This window comes from Elaeis guineensis, chromosome 2 (assembly GCF_000442705.2).
Source record: "Elaeis guineensis isolate ETL-2024a chromosome 2, EG11, whole genome shotgun sequence".
Classification (NCBI taxonomy): domain Eukaryota; kingdom Viridiplantae; phylum Streptophyta; class Magnoliopsida; order Arecales; family Arecaceae; genus Elaeis; species Elaeis guineensis.
Genome location: NC_025994.2, coordinates 2,312,276 through 2,339,731, shown reverse-complemented (window position 1 = coordinate 2,339,731; position 27,456 = coordinate 2,312,276). Strand labels below are relative to the sequence as shown.

The 27,456-nt window shown below is 36.0% G+C and overlaps 1 protein-coding gene across 2 annotated transcripts in view; it reads left to right on the top strand.

The window, feature by feature from the left end:
- The window catches only part of LOC105033201 (uncharacterized), a 34,506-nt gene extending 10,194 nt beyond the window's left edge, over positions 1-24,312 (top strand). For both annotated transcript variants that reach the window (XM_073251289.1, XM_010907887.4), the window contains 3 exons: positions 22,610-23,214; positions 23,334-23,419; positions 23,734-24,312. In XM_073251289.1, the coding sequence (XP_073107390.1) occupies positions 22,719-23,214; positions 23,334-23,419; positions 23,734-24,021 (870 nt within the window). In that variant the 5' untranslated portion in view covers positions 22,610-22,718 and the 3' untranslated portion in view covers positions 24,022-24,312. The remainder of the gene's footprint in view (positions 1-22,609; positions 23,215-23,333; positions 23,420-23,733) is intronic.
- Positions 24,313-27,456: the final 3,144 nt, after the last annotated feature.

Genomic DNA, 27,456 nt, shown 5'->3' with positions numbered 1-27,456 from the left:
GAAACTGTCCTCAATACATTGCTTCTTTTGATCCGAGTAGGCCGAAGAAGAAAAAGTAATCGATTGCTAAGCAAGGTAATATATGATAACTCCTTGCAACTTTTCAATTTGTGAAACAATGATCTGGGTATTAGATATTGGTAGTCCTATTAACATTTATAATTCGTTGCTGGAACTTCAGATCAGTAGAAGATTTGAAGATGGTGAGAGATTTCTGAATATTGGAGATGGAAGATCAGTTCCAGTTCTAACTTTAAAAATCATCAAACTTGTATTCAATTCTTATATTATTGTTCTTAGTGATTGTCATTATTGTTCTAGTTTCTTATTAAATATAATTTCTATAGGCCTTCTGACCAAAAAAATTATGAAATTTCAATTAAAAAAAAAATTGTGATATCATTTTGAATGATATTACTGTAATGCACGGATAATTGAATACTAAAATTTATATTGTACCACGATCTAGTGTAATATACACATCAAGAAAATACCTAGGATAGATGATATTTTGGATAGCTATCTTTGGCACTGTAGATTGGGTCATATCAACAAGAATAGGATGAACAGGTTAATCCGAGCGAAAATCCTTAAGGACAATGATTGTGAATCATTGTTAACCTGTGAATCTTGTTTACTTGAAAAGATGATCAAACCATATTTTATTGAAAAAGATGAATGAGCTAGCAAAATTTTAAATTTTATACATACTGATGTATGGGGACTAATGAGCACAAATGCGAGAGAAGGGCATCAATACTTTGTTACGTTCATAGATGACCTATTTAGATATGGATATATCTACTTGATGAAAAATAATTCTGAATCATTTAAAATATTCAAATGATTCTATAATAAGGTAGAGAAACAAACTGGAAAGAACATTAAAGCTCTTCGATTTGATCGAGGAGGTAAATATATTTTCGATGAATTTCTGATATATCTAAAAGAGAATGAGATTCTCTCACAATGGACTCCTCCTCTAATGCCACAGCACAATAGCATCTCAAAAAGGAGGAATCGAATCTTATTGGACATGGTTTAGTCCATGATGGAGTTTTCGAGTCTGCCAATCTCTTTTTGGAGATATGCACTTGAGTCGGCTTGCTATGTACTTAATAGGATTTCAAGTAAGTCTGCGAATAAAACACCATATGAGATATGGACTGGGTATAAACTAGTACTCTCATATCTTAGGATTTGGAGGTGTCCGACTTATATCAGACGTTTAAAAACAGACAAACTAAGACCTAGGTCTGATAAGTATATCTTCATACGGTATCTTAAAGAAATCAAGGGGTATTACTTCTATCTTACTAATGAACAGAAAGTATTCGTGAGCAATAAAGTATACTTTTTAGAAAAGAAATTTCTTAATGAAGGAATTAGTGCTTGTAAAATTGAGCTTGATGAAGTTTGACAAGTAAAAGAACCGACACAATTTAGTGAACCCACAGAATCTGATTTGATTGAATCAAATCAAGAACCTGTTAATAATGCACCATTAAGGAGATCCGATAGAGTATCACGCCCACCGAATAGATACTACGATTTTTTGATCCGAGATAGGATTCTGTTGAGCTCGATGAGAACAACGAGGATCCGATCTCCTACATGGATACAAAGCAGAGATCTGACTCTGATAAGTGGCTAGAAGCTATGAAATCCGAAATGGAGTCTATGAAGATCAATGATGTGTGGATATTAGTTGATCCACTTGAAGAGATAAAACCCATAGGATGTAAATAAATCTTCAAAAGAAAGAAAGGTGTAGACGAAAAGATGGAGACCTATAAAGTCTGTCTGATTATCAAGGGGTATCATCAATATTATGGTATTGACTATGACGAGATGTTCTCTTCTATGGCAATGCTAAAGTTCATTCGGATCATGCTTGCGATAGCTGCACATCAAGACTATGAAATCTGACAAATAGATGTGAAAACAGCTTTCTTCAATGGTGAGCTGGAAGAAGAGATGTATATGATACAACTTAAAGAGTTCACATCCACAAATAAGTCCTAGATATGCAAGCTTCAGAGATCCATTTATGTATTAAAGCAAGCAAGTAGGAGTTGGAACATGCATTTTGATAAAGTAATCAGAACGTATGGCTTCATTAGGAATGAAGAAGAACCCTGCATATATAAATGGGTTAACAATTTTGTGATAGTATTTTTTATTCTATCTGTGGATGATATTCTCCTAATCGAGAATAACGTTCCTACATTACAAAAAATAAAAATTTGACTATCATCTCAATTCTCCATGAAGGACTTGGGAGAAGCATCCTACATCTTTGGAATGAAGATCTACAGAGATAGATCAAAGAGGATGCTTGAATTGTCCCACTCCACGTACATCGACGTCATGCTAAAACAGTTTAACATGAAAAATTTCAAGAAGGGCTATCTTTCGATAGGTTATGGAATTTCTCTCTCAAAAGGGATTGTCCGATAACTTCTCAAGAGAGAGAGCGTATGAGCAGGATTTCATATACTTCGACAGTGGATTCCATAATGTACACTATGACATATACAAGACCAGTGTGGCATATTCGCTAAGAGTAGTGAGTAGATACCAGTCTGATTCAGGGAAAAACTACTGGAAAGTTATAAAAATCATCTTTAAGTATTTGAGAAATACTAAAGATCAGTAACTTGTTTATGAAGAAACCGACTTAAAACTTATGGAATTTACAGACTCTAATTTTTAGTCAGATCATAACAATAGCAAAAGCGTGTCGAATTACATCTGTATCCTGAATGGTGGAGCAATCTGCTGAAAAAATTTCAAGCAGCATATCGTGGCTGACTCTACTTGCGAAGTGAAATACATCATGGCATCCGATGCTACGAAAGAAGCTGTGTGGTTACAGAAGTTCATCGACAAGCTCAAATTGGCATCCTCTCTCGATGGCTCTATTTTGTTGTACTGCGACAACACTGTGTTGCTCAAATGAAGAAATCAAAGTCATGTCAGTGCACTAAGCATATTCTATGCCGCTACCATCTGATCTGAAAGATCGTCGATCGAGATGACCTAAATCTTCAGAAGATTAACGGAAAGAAGAATCTGACCGATCCATTTACTAAAGCCCTCAGTATCAAGGAGTTCGAAGATTACTACCTGAAGATGGATATACGATACTGTACTGATTGACTTTAGGTCAAGTGGGATTTGTTGAGAATTATGTCCCAAAATCAATCATCAACCTGTTGATGGTTGAGCTTATTTTATAAATATATATAAATTGATAAATTAATAAAATTATTATTTAACTTTTTTCATCACAAAGTAGTGTACATCTTCTTAATGAACTTCAATTTTGTGATGAAGTCCTTAGAACTATCCTAATCGATATAAGAGAATATATCATTTAGTCCTTAAAATTGATTCATGACCAAATGATACGCTATTCCTAGGATGATAGTGATTATTGAGTGTGGATCATTGTATGTTATATGCATTGGTTATCCTCATAATCAAGAGGTATGGAGACACTGGTATGGTATACAAGTGAGATATAGGAGTACATTTCATTGAATGTGACCAATTGCTGAGTACTCTGCTGTCAAGAGTAGCTCACAAAGGATATGCGTATAAGTGTTCCTCCGATCTGAGATCACCACAATAACTTACAAGTAACTTACTATGCTTTGGTATCGGACTATCTGAATTTTTAATTCAGTGATCGAAGATTTTTGAGTACAGTCAAGTACTTGTGAAGTTGATGTGTGAGTCAAGATGAAATTGATCTCTCTGAATAAATAAGAGTTAATGCATCAGTTTATTTCAATTCAGTAAAATCTTGGTCAGGATAATCCATGTGATAGATTTAAAAGATTAAAATACAACATGGCTGACTATTTTGGGGTTGATAGTTAAACCTCAGGTCACCTTGAGCATTAGGGTCAAAGAGATGAATTATACGATAATTGTTGGGTTCCAGTGATGCAGTGGAATGTAAATTTTAAAAATTTTATATGTATTCAACTATTGAAAATATGTTTCACAATTAAACAGGACTACCAGAATATAAAATCCTAGGAACACCTTGATGATTACAATTAAATAATATAAGCATGTATATAAACAAGAGATCAGAAGTCAAATACTAACATGAAGACGAGGATCTGGTAATCGAGTGATCTCCATAAGACTCCAAAGTAGAAGTCCTCCAACGGTGATCCACAGGGGACTGATCAGGGCCCTTCTCAATTCAACGTAGTGCTGCAGCCATCTTCGTAAGTTCGCTGCCATTTATCCTTCGTAAGAACGGATTGTACCACTACTTTTATGACTTCAAAACTTCCACTAAGATGACATTAGGAACCATTCCTTACAAAAATCTCACTACCCAAACCAAATTTAGATGTTCAACACTTGAACAAACTAAATCTTAGGACAAGCAACAATTGCTTTCCATTTCTCTCTTGATTTTTTTTTTATTTTTTCTCTTCTTTTCTTATCTTTTTCTTTTTTAATTTTTTTTTCCTCACATTATCCCATGCCTAAAGCCCTCTGGATTGAGATTATATCCCATATGGGGCACCCCTTATATAAGGAATGAAGGGGTGCCATAAAATTCTCAAGGGGCGCCAACTCTTGGCATCCCTTATTCCTTACTGGTAAAATAAATTTTTAGCATGGAATCCAAAGGAGTAAGGCATGGAATAAGAAGAGTTTTACAAGCAAAAGGACTCTTCCTTTTCATACAAAAATCAAGATACCATCTGATGGTGCGTGGGATAATGGAATAGGCATGAATTCAAGAGTCCAAAATAAGATGGACTCTTCCATAATTCAATGCACATAAGAAAGGGCATCCCATTTATTTTGTGGCATGTGAGTTTCTTCTCAGAGAAGGACTCTTCCTTCTTTTCTGCACCCACATATTCTAAGACACCATCTAATGGTGCAAAAACCAAAGGAACGAGTGGAATATGGAAAGGAATTTAAGAGGAGTGGATGAGGACTCCTCTTAACACCTAAATAAATGTGGTGCCATATTTTTCTTTGATGTGGTGAATGGCATGGAGGAAGATAAATACAGATGAAAACTTTCAAATGGATGGGTTAATCAAAATAGGAAACCAAAGATTGAACCTAATCTTATTAGGTCAAGGCATCAAATTTGGGTTTAGCGTAAATACCTTTACACTGAACCAAATAGGAAACTTGGATTAATTCATATGCTAATAATTTAATTAACCCATTAGATTTATAATAAATCCAAATAGATTGGACCAAGACCAAATTTTATTATGTGTGATCTATTGGGTTCCAAATCTATCCAGTAGTGAAGCCAGACTCTTGACGTAATCCAAATCTGATCAGATTATGTCATTTTTAAGATTGGTAACATGGTAGTGTTCCGAGCATGCACCATTTTCTGTGGTATATAAGATACACCTCAAGATCTGAATTCAACAAAAAAGGGACACCTAGATCCATGCCCATTCCATAATATACAAGTAACCTCTCTACTCTTCTTATTTGTATCCTATAAAAATCATCCTTTCTCCTTGTTGTTTTGCTCAATTCCATCATGGGGGAAGAGGGCATCCATCTTCACCACATCACCATTAGAACCTCAAAAGTGAAACACCTTGCCAATTTGTATCGGGAGGTACATAGAGGCAAAAGAGACAAATCCTTCATTTTTTTTCTTCCCCAACAAATAAATGAAAAAATCTTGTCTGGTTCTTTAGATCTCACTCAACTACTCGATCTTTTATGGGGAGCCCTCGCTATGAAGATCTTATGGGGTGATAAAATGTGAATCTCTTAAGACTAGAATTGTTGTTGGATTGGTTAAAAACTGCTAACATGGTGGTTTTCTACAAAATTAGCTAAACTTGATAACTCAGGAGATTCAAATCAGATTTTGAAATTACATCAAAAAATAAAAATATAAAAGATAATAAAAAAAAAAAAAAATAAATTATTTCAAGTGTATCTGACACTGATTGGAGGTGACTCCAATACTTGGCCTCTTCAATAGCTGATCATAGTCCTTCATGGCATTCTTTGATAAAGTTATCTTGCCCATGTCCAGAGAGGCCATAGAAATCAAGAATTATCAGCTCCAAAACATCCTATGGGATCTGTAATGGAGGACCATTAGCCATGACCCCTCTTCCTCTCAAACACCTCTCTCTTAGCTTTCTCTTTGAAAATTTAACTTTAGGTCTCCACCTCCCCTTCTTCTCCACATTGCCCTTCCCCCCGTTCAGGCCTGTTTAGATGACTAGACCCAAAATCCCATAGAAATCATGGATTTAGGCTAATATAACTACTTAAACAAGATTAGACTAGGCCTATCTTCATACATACCTAGAGAACCATTGCAGTGGGCCAGCAAGCAAGTCTCTTTTTTTTTTCTCTATAGGATTTGAGCTAGTTCACTGCAATGGTTCTCGACATATTTATAAAGATAAGTGAGGCTAGATCCTATTTAGGTGGTTATATTAACCTAAATCTATAATTTCTATGAGATTTTAGATTCAGTTATCCCAATAGACCCTTAACCTTTTGCTCGACCCATACCTTAACACCAATTTTGGATTCAATTCCTCCTGGATCATCGTATTTGTCAGTGATTGGCCCCACCATGATACCAACTCTTCCATGGTTTGACTAGGCCTATTCCCTCACCAAAGCCCTCGACATCTCCTCCTCGCCTCCTTCTTCTCACACTCTCTAAACCACTAGTCCTTAAATCCTATGCCACTGGCTCCACCTCGCTATTATCCTGCCCTCTACATTGCTCCTCCTTTGCCTTCATTTTCTCAAGTGCCCTAGATGCCAACTAGACTATCTATGATAACCAATGCATACTATGCCCTTTTCAATCTTTCACCTTCACATGATCTATGCCATTGGCCACACCATCACCAACAAGCAAGCCTAAGCTTGCCCTCCAACTTCTTGTTTGCATGCCCTTCCAAGGTCCTACCATATCCTCGACAACTCCCTTGTAAAGAGTTGATCATTTACTCCACTGACTCTATTTCACCTAAATCACTACCCATCACTGCATTGGTGCCACCATCACCTGCATCAAGATTGCTTTTGCTAAAGGGTTACATCAACAATTAGTGCCAAAGTCTATCTCCACTAACTTGAAGTTTCTACCTTCTGACTACCAAACTACTAATGGTTAGATAGAAACAAAGAAGGACGATCGACAACCCGAGAGGTAGCTATGGAAAAGAGTTAAACTCTTGTTGGCATTGTTCTTTCATCATACCTTATTTCCTTTTACATTTTTTTTAAAAATTTTCTTGATGGGAGAAAGGATCTCATGTGCAGGTATTAGATGAAGGCCGGTGGGGCACAATGAAGGAACATGGCATGGAGTCATGGAAAATAGAAAGTAACATAGTACCATAGGAAAATTATTAGGCAGACTTAATATACCATGTTTTTGTAGAGTTGCACAATAAAACTTAGCCACATTAGCTAATTTAAACTTCTCCAACTTTAAAGATTAATCATGGTTAACTATGGTTAGAAGGCATTTAAAAAAAATTCCTAGAAACCATTCAAAACTTCAGACTCTAGTAAAAGTTGTGATCCAAATCTCCACATCACCACACCCAAGCTCATGCTAACGACTTAAAGTTGGAGGAGCACAGCAGGAAGTTAGTAGTGCTAAAGGTCTTCTTGGCCATCATTTTCTTGATGTTGACCTACTTTAGCAAGGTGCAATAGATGGAAGGCGAATCCTAGGTGTGGTTAGAGCCACAATATGTGTGCTCGGGTTTGTGGTGGATATGAAAATCTTGGCCAGCATAGTGGTGGAGAGAAGTGGAGGTACTGCTTACTAATGAGATGATTGGACATCATCCTCAATTACTACATAAATTTTTTTTTATTTTTTGAAAAATGAACATCACTAGACATAACACAATTAGGACCTTTCTCCATAATCATACTCTTTGAAGGAAGAGGAGTGACCATCCTTTCCAATATTGTCAGAATCTACTTGGTGAAGCATAGGATTGAACAGTATTATGATACAAAGGTATAAATAAGAGGTACATTCACTGACAATATTTAGAAATTATAGGATGAAAATAGCTTAGCAACCAATTAGTACAAGTAGAAAGGAGATCTAATTATATTGGTTCTATGAGGTCAACTACTAGGAGGAAGAAGATCAAGATTGCCTCTATGTTGGAGCCAAGAATAAAAGAAGAAGACAAACACCAAGCCATACTACTTGAGACGAAATAGAGAATTCTTTGCAGTTGGAGAGATCAAAAGCAGATCTAGAAGGACCAGAAACTTCACCATCCAGCTGCACTTTCTCAAGAGTGCCCTCCTTCTACCCCTCATCCTCGTCCATCTCTTCCTTGACCTTCTCCTCAGCATCACCTTGCATGGGGCAAGGTAGGTGATGTCGAACTTGGGGAAGCATCTTTGCACCTAAAGTTGGCAATCATAGAAACTGATGACATAGGAGTAAGCAACTGCCAAAGTATGATTATTTTGATAAGCTATGAAAGCCTAATTATAAGCCACCAAAGCTCAAAGGACCTTCTTTTTGGTCGAAGCTAATCATTTCTCGGCCGCCTCCTTCTACTCAGCCATGGCAGTCCAAAGCCGAGCAACCTTGAATTGAGCTTTCAAGCTCTTTAGCTTCATAGTGGCAGACTTTAGCTTGGCCCCCAATTTGTTTGACTTCTTCACCTCCTTCTAATCCTGCTTCATGTCCCAAGCATGATGCCATAATTTGTGATATCACTCATGAAAAAGTATAGTATTGGCAATGCCTTGAAAAAGGAAGATCAATTATCTGCAATGGATCACCATTCTAGAAAGCCTACAAGATACAAGAGATTTCTTACTATGATAATAGCCTAACAAGCCTTATCAAAAGGAGTCCCTACACTGTCATCTTCAAATTTCTCTTGATCGCAGGGAGAATGATACCTCTCACTAGCTCCCAAGCTACTTTTGGGTCTAATTGAGCTAAGGAAGAAGTCTTGATGGCCTAGTTTTAGGCCGTAAACCTCCACCTTGGTGGTAGAACATGCAAGAGGCATTTACAGTACTTCAGTGAGAGTAGGTGAGGGAGCCAGCAAGATCTCCAACTCTAGGTTTGCTCGGGGGGCTGTAGAAGTTTGGATGGGTTGATAGGTTGGGATGATGGTTATAGCTGCATTCTGACCGAAACAAGGGAGTGAGGACTTGCACAACCTCTTGGCATCAAGCACTGGGAGGTCTTCTACTATCATCTTGTAGTTGGCAATGACCATCTTCCTCACTAGCATTGTGTCACCATGTGTGCAGAAAAAAAATAGTCAAAAAAGTTAATAGCAACATAAAGAATAAGAGAAATTATTCTTGCTCAGGGGTCTACTAGGGCTCAGCCTAGCCTTGACAATAGTTTGCTCGAATAATAGCTCTCGAATAGAAGGAGCCTTCATATTGTACAAAGACTCTAACATCTACTGCTTAGCATCGAAAAGAGCAGGGACTCGATTCAAGCTTTTATTGGGGGTACCCTAGTAGGTATTAAATCATAATTTTTTTCATATAAAACAAAAATGAAGTGGCCCTTCTAGTTGTAAACTAAGGAATGACCATCGTGGATCAACTAGATCTTCTTTTCAGCTAAAATATACCATTAGCTTCTCTCAGAAGGGTGCTCCAAGCATGGAACAACTCGATCATAGGATGTATACCATGTAAAGATAGGAGAGAAAAATGATATTTGCTATGCATTGGGAACAAACTGGATGGCACCAACTGGAAACTATTCAGAAGGAGAAGCACCAAAAGGAGGAAGAGGGAACCTTAGCCCAGCCTTTAGAGTTTCTTTGTAAAGCCTAACTAGGGTCTGATAGCAAGCATTGGCCCCCTCCTCACCCTGAGGTAACCTAAAAAAAAAATTGGGAGGAACAAAATAACCCTGGTGAAATCAGTCCACATTGTCCTGATCAAAAAAATTTGGAGGAACAAATAATTTGGTCAAATCAGTCCACGTCATCTTGATCTAAGATGCACTCTTCCATGTCGAGACCAAATGTCTCCAATTTGGTGTCACTATAGCTATCAGAGCAGTCAAAGAAAGCAAATCAGCCAAATTGATTTGTCTAATGTTCACTCTCAAAAGAACAGCCATGGAAGTAAGCAAGAAAAAGCGAAGAAAAAAAAAAGCAACCAACCTACGATGGTGCATCGAAAGAGAAAAGCAAACAAAAGGGTGCCAAAAAAGCAAAGGAAGGGGGTAAAGGAACTAAATCTTCTTTAGGACAAAGGCCTCTAAAGGATGGATGGCTACTGTAGAATAGAAGAAGCACCTTAGGTATTCATCCCATTATATAAAGGCCTGAAGTGTACTGATTTCATTATCTGTTCATTAGCCTACCCATCTATGACTATGTCTAATCTCAACATTTGGTGGCTTTATGTTCCTATAGATCAATCCTTCTTCGAAAAAGGAATGATGGCCACTGTGAAAATCCTGCTCGTATGTGCAACACTTCAAAAGTGGAACCGACTTTGCAGAGAATGTTCCCAATATTGAATGTTGTATTTGGAAGGATCCAAAGCTGATCTAACCACTTGAATTTAGCTTAGCTACATCATTCAGTCATTGATGTGGCTACTTCTTTTGTCCAAGTGGAACAAGCACAGCTTAGCTCAAAAATGGGGTGCAAGTGATGTAGCTCGAATATACCATCCCAAAATTTTCGCTTGATAGCTTAACTCATCAAACCAGATAACAAAATGCATCCAACAAAATCAATGGTCAATCAAATCTCCTAATAATCAGCAAACTAATATAGCCTAGCATGATCTCAGTTCCCCAAAAAATATATCATGAACGGTGAGTAGATGAAGCAAGTGCTCAAATCTTAGCATGTCTGATAAGACATATCTCCACTATTCCATTCAATAGATAAAAAAAGAGCTCAACTGCTCATTCAATAATCTGATCATCTCAATCATGAAAATTCTCATACTCGTCTCTATATAAATATTAGTCACAAAGAACCCTCGGGTATGACAAAAGAAACCCCATACATACTACTTCTCTCTCTCATATCTTTCTCTTGAAACTTCTACTTGACTTAAGCACCGGAGGATCGCCGCCAGATACGTCGGACAAGGCCTTGACTATTTTCTATGGTTATAGATTCAGTTTCTTTGGTTACAGATACTACTCTCTCTCTCATATCTTTTATTTTCTCTTGAAACTTCTACTTGACTTAAGAATTGGAGGATCACCGCCAGATATAAGGTTACAGATACTACTTCTCTCTCTCATATCTTTTATTTTCTCTTGAAACTTCTACTTGACTTAAGCATTGGAGGATTGCCGTCAGATATGTCAGACAAGGCTATGCCTATTTTCTATAGTTACAGATTCAGTGAGCTTCCTCACCTCTATCGAGCAGAATAGCTCATCTGTCCATTCTTTTAGGATAGATTTTGAGCGACAACAATAGTCAGAGCTCATGGATGACAAAATGAACTTGGTGTCTATAAAAATTGAATTCATAAATGAAAACTTAAATTTTAAAAAAGTTCGGATAAGTATGCATGACGTTTTGATAATATTGCATATATATATATATGGATTTGGGTTCAAACTAATATATTTCAAATGATTATTTTCAATAAAATTATTTTCTTATTTTTTGATTTATCTAATTAAAATGTCCATTGCTTAGCGAGTTGTCTAGCTTGTTATTCGATATCTTATTATTTTTATATATAGATTTAGAGAACTCATTTGCCATGGGGTTTTGCCATGGGAGAGTGATCAAAGATAGGGTTTTGACTTCTCTAGCTTAGATTAAAATTTTATTAAAGTTTAATATAATAATGTTGGTTGTTATTGGAATTTTTGTAATCCATTAAATTTGGCTTTTAAGTTTTAAATTTAGTTAATTGATTAATTATTCCATCACTTGATTTAAAATATAATGATGGGATGTCTTGAATATACTTGCAGGAAGAGTTTCTATAAATATATAGCAATAATTTATTATAAAAAATAGATTATTAGTGATAGCTAATTGCCATCGCTAATAGTCAGTTTGCTGTCACTAATGCATGTTGTTGCTAAAAATATGATGAAAATAATTATATTGCTAATTATCATTATTAACAACGATAAATCCACCATCGCTAATAAAAGTAATTAATGATAGTATTAGCGATAAAGTTTCATCACTAATAATTTTAATTTTTTTTAATTAAACTGTTAAAAAATTATTAGCTACGGTGATTTCATCGCTACTACCATCATTAATAATTTTTTAATTTTTTTAACTAAAATTTTAAAAATAATTAGCGATTAAGTTTACGTCACTAATACTGTTGCTAATAATTTTTAATTTTTTAAAAAAATTATAATTAAATATTTTAAAATCTACTTTAATCATAGTAATAAGTAATAATATTTTCTAAAATCTATTATAAATAAGATAATAATTATGTAACACAATCATAAATATAAAATTAATTATATTATATTAAAAATATAAATTATATAATTTTACATATAGATACTACTTTACAAGTATTAAAATTACATACATATAAAAAAAAAATCATATACAATCCTCCTCATCATCCTCCTCATCCTCTTCCTACTCCTGTACATCCTTTCTAGCAGCTAGTGGATGACAGTCGGATGTCTCAACATCCTATAATAAAAAAAATAAAATATTATTAATAAGTTTTGATATGAAAGCGTATATATCGATATGAAAATATATATTTCGATATACTACTCTGATTTTCGAACAGATTATTCTTACATATTTCATTCAATGATACAGAGCTATAGACATCCCAAATCCATCATTTAGATGGTTAGATTAAATTTTTGCCTCATATATCTTCTTTCCGGACTCAAGTCTAAACATGTGAAGCTTCTAAATATAAAAATTTAAAATAAATAAAAAAAATTATTAATAGACTTACCGGCTGTAATGGCTATGACAACGAGCCCAACTAATTATGCAGATACACATCTTAAAAAATCTCAATGACTGTATCGCGGATGGCATCTCAGAAGCTTTAAGATTGCTGGCTCCAAAGCCTTTGCACGATCTCCTCCACATGTGCGTTAGTCCATATCTGGATCATCGAGCCCTAAGAGGAGGACATCGATGAAGATCTTCGAGCTGGTGGAGGGTCAAAGCTATAGCTGAATCCTATAACCTGGCTCTTACTCACCCCTCCAATGGCCTTGAGCGCTCGAGGTCAAAGAGGGGTTGAGAGAACGGATCCTTACCGTGCTATGATATGAAATACTCTATATAATCTACCTATATAATTTAGAAATTCATTAGTTCATATATCAGTATATATAAAAATTTAATAAATAATATTTTAAGTTGTTATCGTGATTTATGGAGAATAAGGATCTAAGTAATCACCATCCTCCTAGATTGGTGTGTGGCCTTTCATATTTGCAGCTGTCCTTGTGCATGACCCAACTGCCATATCTACAATAAATACATAATAAAATTAAATTAATTAATATATATATGATTAATTTAATATAAAATTAATTTAAGGATAAAATTTTTATCAATTAGTTGGCCACAACATGTGTGCCAACGGAGCCATTAGTATGCTTGATCGGATGCTGCTGGATGATCGATTCTATCTTGCCCTCTGTCGTCCACCAGAATACTCCTCAGTACTCCACTAGTCATAGAGAGCCTCTCATATGTCCACCCACATCTAGTAATCTATGTAAGACTTTCAGTCTGATGGTGATTTGAAACTGGAATGCTCTATGACAAACTATCGACGGCTATACAGCCCATCCTGAAACCTCCTCGTGGCCACCTCCTCGAAGGTCCAACGGTCGGCCTCCTCATCCTGAAGAGTCTCGAATCGATAATGCCCCTGCAAGTAGAAGTAATCGTGTATTAATAAATAGAATACAAACTTATCGTAAATTTAAAAATTAAATATCTTTGACTTACTAGGAACATTTCTCAGGCTACATAATAAGCCCCTGATGGCCAACTGAAAAACTCATTCACCGACCCCGGCATCAATCATCGGATGATGTTGGTAACCACACGAGTTACCCCAAGCTTCGTAAATGTGCTGCAAAATTTATTTTAAATAATAAATGCTAGACTCTAAAATGGCTAAAAGTTAAATATATTCGGTGAAGATATATAGTGCTTACATACGGTTCTGAACGTGGACGAGCTCTCTATCCTCCAATCGAGTAAGAGGTGTTGTGAGTCAGATGGGTCCTTTACCATGCCGCTAACTCTGAGAGTCGGCTGCGGCTCTGTGTGACTGTGGGGTCACTGGTGACCCCATATCGTTCGAATCTGAGAGTATCAAGATATGATAAAAAATATTATATTAGATAATAAAAGATAAAATAATATAAATAAGAATATTTAAAGTATTAGAGTTTACTGTATAGTACATGTGGTGCAAAAGCATGCAGGCTGACGACATGAGAGCTCTCTCCTCGACTGTGATGGCTTCGGCCTCGAAAAAATATGATCTATAATCTGTGAAAATAAAAATAACTATGTATCATATGGATTAGCTGTGTACTAAAATAAAATAACTATGTATCATATTTATTTAATTATATATTATGATACCTTAACTTTATACCAGCGACAACACATTATCATGTACTGCTGGATGAGAATCATTTCTCTGCTAATATATTGCAGATGCTAACTAACAATCTTATATAACATCATTTTTTGGGCAGTTCTCCCAGCATATTATGCACATCTGGCTTCTTTTTATGCTCGGTATTATATAAGCGAGGAGCACTACTTATCGATCTCTTCAGATGTTTGGTACCCTTCAGATTCTTCATCTTATTCTTCTTCTTCTTTCACTTCTTTATCTTCTTCCTCTTCTTCCCCTTCTTGGATAGGATTGTCCTTTAAAACAAACTTAGAATTATCTACCTCCTCATGTTGGCCATTACGTAGAAGAAAACCTGGAGCATCTAATTCTACATCTATGAGACTGATGAACTCCAGATATTTCATCCTCTTGAAAGCATTCTGGTAAATGGGGCACTTCTTCTTTTTCGAGCATGTAATGAATGGCCTGAGATTTAATTTTGCATACAATCCACCATTCTTTCCTTCCTCTCTCCCTTGATGGGAATGGAGTATAATATACTTGAACAGCTTGTTGGGCTAGCACAAAGGAATCATTTACATATGCTTTTGATTCATGGATTTACCTTCATACAATTATCGGTATCAAATCATCGGTACTTAAATAGAATGACACTATTACCTCCAAGGTAAGTCAACCTGATCACTTCTTCGAGGATTCCATAGTAGTCACTCTCCACCTTTGCCCATCAACTATCCTTTATACACATACCATTATTCATTGTACTCTTATGATAACCATATTGCTGCATGTGAAATTTGAAATCATTTATATTACAGCCATTATAATATGTCACGTACTTTGTTAGCCTGTAACCTAATGATCTTAGCTTCCTAGGTATGGATTCGCCCCCTTGCATGACCTGCATATTATAAAAGAAATAAATTAGAAGAAATTAAAATAAATAAAATGATTATGGTTTCTGACCAGTTGATGGAATCAATTTGCAAAGTTCTATGAGCGTTGAGTGAAGATTTCTTTCTCGCTTATCATCAGGTTGTTCCGTCTCAGCATCTCATCATATTGCCTATACATGCATAAGATAAGTATAAGATAAAAAGTAATTAAAATATTGAGATTGTGATAGATACTCAATATATGGGTAGATCTCTGTGTAGTTTAGCAAAATATATGTCTCTGCCTATCGAATTGTAGTATCAGTTAATATTCGATGAACCTCATGCCCAAATTCACGAGTGAGATAGATAAATATTGAGATCTCTGCCTCTAATCCCTCACCACTATCATCATTTCGACCCACTTGAGTCAGCTTTGTCTACACATTGGGGTTAAAGTAGTGTCAGCTGAAATTAAAAATTTTTTCAATTATATAAGCCTTCATAATAGAACCTTTGACTCTTGCCTTATTTTTCACTTTCTTCTTGAGACTGTGTAGGTATCTTTCAAATAGATACATTCACCTGTACTACACAGGTCTCCCCATCGTAGCTTCATATGCTAGATGAATCACGAGATACTCTATGGAGTCGAAGAAACTAGGAGAAAATATCTTCTCCAACTTGTATATAGTCTCTATACTGCTAGCCTCAAGACTGGAGATGTGATTGGTAGATAGTTCGGTAGCATAAATATCTCTGAAGAAAAAACTAAGCTCAGTCAAAGAACTCTATATGGAGTTGGGAAGAAGATTATGTCAAGCCAATGAAAGTAATCGTTATATGAAGACATGACAGTTATGGCTCTTCAGCCTATAGAACCTGCAATCTTTGACATTGATGCACTAAGCTAGATTACTTGCATAACCATTTAGAAATTTAACATTTTTACACCATTCACATACATCCTTCAACTACTCTCTTGTTAAGGTATAAGATGCTTTCGACTTCAAAAATTTTTCAGGTGACACCTCAACCAGCTCTAATAGAGACACTTGCATACGTTCTTCATATCTGCTCAAACCTTAGGATTGTCCTTCGTCTTGCCCTTGACATTTATAATAGTATAGAAAATATTATCAAATATATTTTTCTCAATGTATATGACATTAAGATTATAATGGATCAAATTGATCAATTGGTACGATAACTCCCAGAAGATGCTATGCTTCATCCAGTTATGAGTTCCACCAAACCCTCAAGGTTTTGCTTATTAAATAGTATGTCAAACTGGACTTCGTCTATTTGGGATACCCTTTGAAACACTTCCATACCATTGAGATGTGGGGTTGCATGATTTTTCTCTATCTTATTCCTCTTGAAACTGTCTCGCTGCTTTCGAAAAAGATGATGCTTGGAGAGAAATTGATGATGACAATCAAACTAGCAAGGCTTACAACCATGCTCATGTTGAAATAATTTTGTATTCTTCATACAATAGAGACATGCTAGCTTCTCATGAGTGCTCCATCCTGACAGTATTTCATAAGTAAAAAAATCACTAATAATCTACATCAATGCAACCTTTATTATAAAATTCTGCTTCTTCAATACATCAAATGTACATATGCCATTGGACCATAAGAATTTCAGCTCATCAACAAGAGACCTTAGATATACATCAATGCTTCTACTAAGGTGCCGTGGTCTAAGAATAACTAATGTAAAAAAGATGTTATATTTTTTTATGCACATCCCAAATGGCAGATTGTATGGACTAATAAAGATTGGCCAACATAAATAAGGAGCCGCTGCATGATTGAACAGTAAAAATCTATCCGTAGATAGATCCAGTCAGACATTGCATGATTCTTGATCAAATAAAGGGTGGCAAGCATCAAATTTCTTCCATGCCTCGCTATCTGACGGATGACTCATCAGATCAGTGTGCTTGTGAATTTCTTCTTTATGCCATCTCATCTGTCCGACAGTACTTTTAGACAAGTAGATCCTTCGAAGTCTAGGAGTGAGGAGAAGGTATCAAAGAACCTTATATGATATATCATTCTGATTTCTATCCTCTTGTCTCAGCTTAAATCGGCTTTCACCGCATACGTCACATATACTCTTCAGTTGATCCTCTTTATAAAAAAGTGTGTAATCATTACGACATGCATTTATCTTCTCGTATCCCATGCCTAACCCTTTCACCATTTTCTTTGAAGTATAAAAGCTCCCAACAAGCTTCTCATCTTTTGATAGTATCTTCTTTATTATTGCTACCATCCTATCATAACAATTAATTATCATATTAAACTCAGCCTTCAAGTCTAACGACTCTAACACAGCTGATAATACAGTGTATGCTTCATATCCCGACCACAGTGGTTCATAAGCATCTTTCAGTATACGATAGAAATCATCGCTGCCAGCTTCTGGATCATCCTCCATATCTCAATTAAATTCAGGACCTACTACATCCATAACCATGTTTATTATTCTGTCTGTGTCCTTGTCCTACTGAGGATTTCTAACCCTTGCAATTGTCTCCCACATCTCCCTATGTAGGTACCAATGCTTGTAATTTGGTATAAATCCACTCTTATATAAATGAGTAATTATTGTATCCCTATCAAGCATTTCTCTATTGACATATCTCTTACAAGGACAATGAGGCCATCCTTAAACTAAGAGTGCAGCATTCTCAAAAGTATAATCACAAAAGTATTTGACACCCTCTTTATATTCCACAGAAATTATCCCCTTGACTACTCGATGGTCCATCCAACTACGGTCCATGGCACACTATCTAAGGATTCTGCATATACAAATACAAGACAAAATGCTTGCCAAATATTTTATCATTCAAAATGGCTTATATAATAAATACATCCTATCATCAACTAATAGGTATAGAATGTTCTATCCCATTTAGAAATTGAATTAATTCTATAAATCAATTACAGTAATCAAACGACACGCAATAGGAGCCAAAAAAAATTTACAGTATTTTTTCTTAGTTTTTTTTACACGCTGAAGATGTGTGAGGAGAACTAAAGAAAAATATTGTTTGAAATTTTTTTCAAACCCTCAACATACCGTTTGATAACTGTAATTATCTGTAGAATTAATTATAATTTTTAAACTATCTAAATTAGACAATCAATTGATCAATGTACATAATTCTTCAATCCATATAAAAATATATAAATATACGAATACCATAGAATATGTACATTAATCAAAAGATGGATCTATCATTATATGCAATGCAATACTTTTAAAATTTTTAAAATACTATTTTTAAGTAAAGGATATCATTGCAAATGGAGACGGTCGGTACGCGCGTCCCGCGCATGCAGACTTGGAGCATGCCAAAATGATTAGGCTGTATAAGCATACCAGCATGGCATCCAAGCAAATTCCATCTTGGAGGTTCCAAAGTACCAAGCGGGATTAGAAATAGGGTTGAAAACCGGCCAGGATGGGTCAGGCCATACCCCTCCTTGAGTCCAATCCAAAAATTTTTTTCGAACTTCAGGTCGAGCTTAGGGTCTAAAATCCAATCACTAAGTTGCTCCGACCGCCATCAAAGTAGATGAGCAGGCAAAAACCAATCCGATGAAGACAGTAGGGCTACTCTCGTCAGAAGACTTTCCAAAATAGTTTCATCTTCCGAGAATAATATTAATTTAAATAATATTATTAATAATATTATTTAAATTAATAATATTATTAATTAAATATTATTAATATTTAAATTAATAATATTTAAATTTATATATTATTAATTTAAAATTAATTAGATAAATATAATTTAAAATATTAAAAAATTAAAAAGGTGGGAATGGGTTGTGGTGACGGTGATGCTAAAAATCATCCGATGGCTCTGACAATGGCACAGGTCTTATGGTGGGTTAGTGGTGCGGCACACCGACGGCTGGGCATCTGAAGGGGAGAGGGCGGGGGAGAAGGGGGAGGCGACTGCGAGTTTGGTCCGACAAGGGGAGGGGCGAGGGGAGAAGGGGGAGGCAGTAAGGGGCTCAATCTGGCAAGGAGAGGGGCAGGGGGAGAAGGAGGAGGTGGCGGGGGGCCTGATCCGATAAGGGAAGGGGCAGTCTGGCGAAGGAGGAGGCGGTGAAAGCCCCGATCTGGCAAGAGGAGGGCGATCTGGCAAGAGGAGGGCTCGAAAACATGTGATCTAGCGAGGGGACATCGGATCGAAGGCGAGGACGGTGGCACAGGGGCTGGGGGGAGGAGGTCGGGGGCTCCGACGGCATGGCGGGGGAGAAAGGAGATCGGAGGTGCGGGGAGAGGAGAGGCAGAAGGCGATCCGACAAGGGGAGGGCTTGAGAACACGTAATCCAATAAAAAGATATCAAATCGGAGGTGGGGACAGCGGCGTGGGGGTTGGGGGGAGGAGGTCGGGGGCTCCGATGGTGCGGCGGGGGAGAAAGAGGACCAGAGGCGGGGGGAAAAGGGGATGCGGGGGGGGGGGCGAGGGGAGGCAATCAGAGATTCGGAGGGTGTTTTTAGGGCACACTATTAGCAATGGCTAGCTTTTATCATTAAAGTCATCATTAATAGATATTTTTAAAATTTAAATTTATAGCGATGGCTTTGCCATTGTTAATAAGTATTTAAGCCATCGCTAATAATTCACCGATCTTTTAGCGATAAAAAAAATTTTATCGTAATATTCGGTCGTTAAAGCCTAATATTAGCGACGACAGTTTCACCGTCCCTAAAAATCATCGCTAATACTTTATTTTTTTATAGTGATTATTGCATTCGTGGTTTGCAAATTTGGGCCGGAGGCATGACACATATTTTTCTTTTAAGTTTTTCTAGAATAAAAACCGGAAGGCAACAAGCTCTTCCCAATAGGAATGCCACTATGCTAGGTTGAAATTTGACTTCAGAAACTTGACAGGAAGCAGCAGATAATCCAAATCGTATCGGAATGCCGGAAAACCATCTCTCTCCTGGTTGACCATTTTCATCGGTCTTTGTTTTCTTCCTCATATTCATATTGAGGCAGGGTTTTATAGGACAAATAGTATAGATTTAGAGAATCGCAATCGCAGATGATGGTTGTTCAAGTCAAATGATTGCAGGTACATAAGGTGCCAAATATATTAATATTTTGTGATGACTCATACAGGCAATGCAATGGGGGACTAGATCAAGTGCGTAAACATGGACTTGAAGAGATCTAATCAAATCCATCTTTCTCGAGACATGTCGGCGCCACAAAATGTGAAACCAAAATGAGAAAAAAAAATGGTAAAAATAATGTCTCCAACTCAGCCAAAAATGTTGACTACATATGGAGGAGATGTTGGGAGACACCTTGAAATCCGCCAGGAAACAACTCGGAACTCAATTATGAGCATCTCCTAATTACCTGTAGGCACGTCTACTACTGATTGTCCTTTTCTAGGGCTAGCCACCAAGAAACATATGGTAGCCTGACCTGGATATATATACTTAATATAATATTCTAAGTTACCAATGTCTCATTGCCTTCAAATTTAGCCGGATGCAGTGATGATTGCTAAAAGGTAAAACCAGAGATCGACAAGAAGATGGTAGTCACAATGTCGAATAAAACAAAACAAATAAACCATCCCTGAAATATTTAATGAAAAATATTAACCGTATATGATGCACAAAGATTAAGAGAATACGTCAAAGTGAATTATACATGTGATGAGAGAGACCTTACATTATAAGCTTGTGTACAGCTCCCTTTATATTCACTAGCATCATGAGTTGATGAATCTCTGCACAGCGACTACAGATGGCATGCGTTATAATCGCTATGCGAGCTTTGCTTCCTTTACGTTAGGAGAAAAAATCTCTATGCAGTAGTGAATGGCAAATGGATGGTTACACATACGGGTTACATGCATATACAAGCACGTTAAATATGCTCTAGTTATCATCAAATTCAAAAAGCATTATGAATATGAAAATATATGATATTTAAATTAATTTAACTAGGACCATTATGTTTACCCAATAATTTTCTCAAAATGGGTGGAAACCCGACGTTTTAGTGCTAAATCACCATCATTTAGTGATTTTTTAGCATTTGAACTGCCAACTTTATTTTCTAATGGTTCAGAAAAAAACTATGGAGTTCACTGGGGAGAAAGGAACTTCTCCAACCGTCTCAATTCGAATTTTTCAAAAAAAAATAAAAAATAAAAATAGAATCTATGTCCCTTTATTTTCTTTTGATCAATAAGGAATTGAAATACATAGATTCTATATATACATGAGTGACGAGATCAAATAAATCAGATCGAATTTTTCTTCTAGCTCAAATGGGATTCAACTTTTCTAAAATAAACATGGTTAGTGAAAATAAATATAGGAAGTAGATCTTGGCTTCTTCATCATTTTTTCCTCCAATACATCCATCTAATTCTCTCCTAATTAGAAGATGCACTCAATCAAAACTTTTTCTAAAAACAAAATTTTTATTTGGCTTGTCTATTTTGGAGGCAAAATGATAAATTTTGTTTTTATTGCTAGTATATCATATCCTTTAAAGTGGAGTTTGAAAAATTATTCAATTAAAAAAAAAATAAAATCATTTCAATCGGATATCATTTGTTAAGTAATGTTCTTCAAAAATTAGACATACAAGTTAGCTTCTCAATACGTCCGATCTTGATTTTGGATCCCATCCAATTCTTTCCGTATTAATCAAAGTATTTACGTTGAGTCTCGTGATCTCTCTAGATTAAAATGTGAGTTGAAGGAATTTTAGGAAGGTTTCAGTCGAGACCAAGCATTTTGCCTAATTTTTGTCGAAGTAAATTTAAATTGTGTTGGATCCGGAGGTGTCAATTAATTTGGACGCATTAGGAAAAGAATCTTTATGAATTTTGTCTGTATCGGAAAGGAACACAACAGTAAGATCCGTATGGATTTTAATAGGTTGACAGTCCACAAAGCAGGAAAACTTTAGCTGCAAACCTTCACACAGCAGAAGAACAATCTTCTGTTTTCAATCTTTTTGTTCTTTCTTCAGTATTTATATATTTAGTCTGCACTTCCTGACCAAATGATCGTGACCATCATAATTTTCATCATCCCATCAGTGGTTGACAGGTGCATGTACTCCTCCATATGCTTAATTAATATGTGACTCTACTGCACCACCGCAGTTTTCTAAACAACGGCTCTCCTAATAAACCAAAAAAAAAAAAAATGCTGTCATGGTCTGCAACAAGATGGCCCAACATATTCGTACTCTCCACGTCTAGGATGGAGCCCACGTTCACGCATATATGTGACCTTAAAAGAAGAACGAAGAGAGAAAATAATGAGAACTGGGACTTAAAGCTTGCTCAGCAACGATTCAATTGCTTCCCCCTTCTCTTCTCCTACATCCTCCTTGATCCTTGGCATCCATCTGGGGTCATGGCCAGAGCTAGCACAAGGCTGGCAAGTCTCTGCCTCAACCGGACTGCCGTCCTGACTCGCGCCATCACTCGTTCTCCAAGGTCCGAGTCAAAGACTCTATCAGCGATGCTGGAGAAGGATTCGAGCACTGGAGGTAAACAAACGACTGTGCTCGGTAGGAGAATCATGGTTCTGGTAGACTCAAAACCAGAAGCAAAGGGAGCTTTGCAATGGGCACTGTCTCATGCGGTTCAGGGCCATGACACACTGGTTCTTCTTGATGTCGTGAAGCCAAAACATGGTGGTACGTAGCTGGATACATATATATGATTTTGGATGGATGGACAGATGGCGTGGTAGATGTTTTGCAGCATAGAAGTTAATTATCTTACTTTCCTTTTGTTGTTGTATATATTGCAGGTAATCGATCTCAGAATGGATTGAATCCTAGGCGTTATGAACTGCTCTATGCTATGAAAAATATGTGTCAGGCTAGGAGACCAGAGGTCAACATTAATTTCCTCCACTCATTTGCTTGTTTATTTTCTTGACTTCTCTTAATCAATTCTATGAACACCATCGACACAAAGCTATTATAATTTATGGTTTTATGAGCTGTGAATGAAAGGAATACAATACACTTTCTCACCCAGGCCTCATTATATGCCAACTGCTTGTTCCAATGTTTTAAATATAGAGGTTCACCATTAAAATATTCATTTGAGTAGTTAATTAGTGGGCTTATTGTGACAGATTTTTATTTTTTTCCTTTTCTTTTTAAATATATCGTTGACAGCATCCAACTGGAACTTGTCAGCAGGTTAAAGTTGAGGTCTCTCTAGTGGAAGGCAAGGAGAGAGGGCCAACGATCGTGGAGGAAGCCAGGAGACAAGAGGTTTCACTTCTAGTCCTGGGACAAAGGAAGCGTTCGGCGACATGGCGATTGGTGATGATGTGGGCGAGGAATAGGGTCAAAGGCGGGGTGGTGGACTACTGCGTCCAGAACGCTTCTTGCATGGCTCTGGCCGTCAGGAGGAAGAGTAGAAGAGCTGGAGGGGGATATCTAATTACTAATAGGCGCCACAAAAATTTTTGGCTTCTTGCTTAAAGGGATTGCTTGCTTCTGTTATTTGAGCTGGGAATGTGGTTAATCGTTGTTAGAGAAGGACACACTCCAAGAGTTTTGAATGGGTTAAGAACTCGTAAATTTTTATTGAACTGAAACTCTCTTGAGTTGTACAAACGCTGCGGTGCACAGGACTTAAATGGAATCCTTTTACAGCATGGTAGCTAATTAAACTAACGTGAGCGGCCCACTTCCGAACTTTGCAAACTATTACCCAACGAGAAATTCTTGTGCACCGTCAGCGGCGCAGAACCGTCCACACCATACATGATGATTGACTTACGCATGGGGTTGAAAGATTTTTTTTTTTTTTTATTTGTCATGCTCCGGCATCATGTACGATGCATGCGGTTCTGTACCACCCACGATGTACAAAGAATATATCCTTAACTAATAAAGACACGCTAAGTAACTTCTAAAGGCTCTCTTATTCATGTTCTCATCTCGCAACTAAATAATTAACGGTAACATAGATAAGTGGAACAAACAATATATATATATATATATGACCCACATTTGAATTAATCTATAATATTACCACACCCACCACCTCCCACTAATTCAAGGAGGGCTTCAATTCCCATCATGGACCGGATCTTTTTGAATTTATTTTTCAATTTAATTTATAATATTATATAACAGAAGGTATTATTTAAGTTTATTGATGAATAATCGATGTGGGACTAAATACATGCCTACACAGGTTCTCCATACTCACTTTGTTTAAGCTCTAACATGCTTATAAGATTAAAGGTCTAAATCTATACAAATTTATTCATAAACATTATCATTAGCTCGTATTCAGCTCTAATGAACACGTACTACAGTATCTCCTAGTTCATATGGGCTATAGACTACATTGGCTCAAATACAATTTATAATAATTTAAGATCTCATCTAAAAAAATTAGCTGAAAGGTAATTATTTGGATTTCTTGACCATATAAAAAAGTATAAAAATCTTTTTAGTGAACGACTAAATACATGCCCTGCATTATTCCTCGCAGCAGCTCCACTACTCCTTTAGTAATCAGCTCTCTAATAAAATGGTGTTGCATCTCTATGTGCTTGGTCTTGCTATCTAGATTGGATTTCTTGGACAATGTAATTGTAGATTTGTTGTCACAAAAGATCATGGTTGGTTCTTCTTACTTTAGCTTTAAATCTTCCAATATTCTCCTCAATCAAACTACATGACATGCTGTAATTGTAATGGCAATATACTCAGATTCTATAGTTGACAAAGTTGTATTTAGCTACTTTTTTGATGCTCAGGAAATGGCTCCCAAATCAAGGCGGAAAGCATATAACCTATTGTGCTTCTTTTGTCATCTGCATAATTGTTAGTAAAAGCAATATGATTATTAGGCTTGCCTTTCATATACCTAATGCAAAAATTTTAAGTCCCTCCAATGTATTTGAGAATTCTCCTAATTACCCCCATATGATATTGGCTTGGACTGTGCATCAACCAAGAAATGAGACTTACAATAAACATAATATTTGCTCTTGTGTGAGTAAGATATATGAGACCTCCCACAATGCTCTGAAGTGCTTTTCATCAACCTTTTCGCACCATTTATAGAGAGCTTCCCATTTGTATTCAATTGTGTCTTTGTAGTTTTGCTAGTCATTATTCCAAATTTCTTTTTTTAACAAATCTGTTGCATATAATTCCCTTGACAAAAAAAATTCAAGTATAAATCATGTCATCAATATAGAAACACAACCATATATATATATATATATATATATATATATATATATATATATTATATATATATATATATATATATATTATATAATATATATATATATATATATATATATATATATAAACACAACCAAGAAATGAATACCATGATTTTTAATATATAGGGCCTATTCTTTGCTATGTAAATATCATAGAAGAATCGGCCAACTCTTTTATTGACCTATTTACTCAAGCTCTCATACTTCTTGAGAAGGGTAAGTTATTTTTTCATCAGCTAGTAAAATATTTTTTTTATTTTATTCCTAAACTACCACTAATTTATAATATAATATGTATAATATATAATATAATATTATAATATAATAGGTTACTATATATTATCATATATATTATTATAACATATTATTAGTCTATATAATATAATATCACATATAATAATATATATATTTATATATTATATTATATTATAATAATATAAATATTATATTTATAATATAATATAACATTTTATGTATAATAATATTTATATAATAAAGTGTATTAAGAAAAATATGGATAGATATTTGTAACTTATCTAAAGAAATAATAATATAAAAGAATAGGGATAACAAATTCTAAAACCATTTTTCAATGCATAAAAGGATATACATAAATTATTTTTCTATCTAAATATTGCCTAGAAAATACTTAGCAAGAAAAATACAGATTGGTGAATTAGTTTTTTTATCCTCCAAAGAAAGGGCCCATGAGGTAGGTTCACTAGCACACTTTTAAAAAAATCATTGTTACCACAATATATTTTAATTTTCCTATATTAGGCTCTTGGTGCTTGTTTAAGCTTGTGTAATTTGTAAACTCAAGCTGATAAGTTGGATGGTAAGCTGGAGAGTTGGAGGAGGTGATAAAGAGGCTTCGGCAGCTAGCCAGAGATCTCAAAGTGGTTGACAATGGCTAAATTTTTACTTTAATATTTGCATCGGTCCTAAAACACCACAAGCAGAGCAAGTCAACTTATTGGAGGTTTTCAAACTAAGGATCTTTTGATGTTTAAGTCAATCTTCCTTGGTAGAATAGAGGAGGTCCAAAATGAGAAAAGGCAAAGAGAGAGAGAGAGAAGGGGTAGGCAGGATGTATGTTGGAGGTTTAAGCGGTGGCAAAAGAGGAAGAGAAGAACTCTATGAGTTCAAGAAAGGTTAGTCCTGTCAACATCCTACTCAGCCTAGAATTGTGAAAGACTCTCTTGAGGATCTCCTCTAACACTCGCCTTCGTAAGCTTAGCTTCACTTCACTTAACTAGAAAATCCTCGAAAAAAAATTTACGTAGGCAAGGGTTGCAACCTATCACGATCAATATCTTGGAACATGCGAGGGAGCTGTTGGGAATAACCTTCCCACATTTGGGAGATGTGATGTGATGTGATATGGTGAGATGTAGATCTCATGATTAGAAAGGTCGCTCCACTATTGTGGTCTAACTATTATCGAATGAGGGGATATTTAGGTATCTCTACACACATTTAGAGGGGCCATATGGTGGAAACTGATGAATTGAGGTGAGGGCTTCATGATTGATTCATGTTAGGCTTTGATTGATCGATAGCATCACATTAGATGGATCAAATCCAAGATGTATCAATTGTCCCCCACTTCCAAGGCTGAGGTGCTACCTAAGAGGTTGGGTGAAGGAATTAGATAAGAACACCT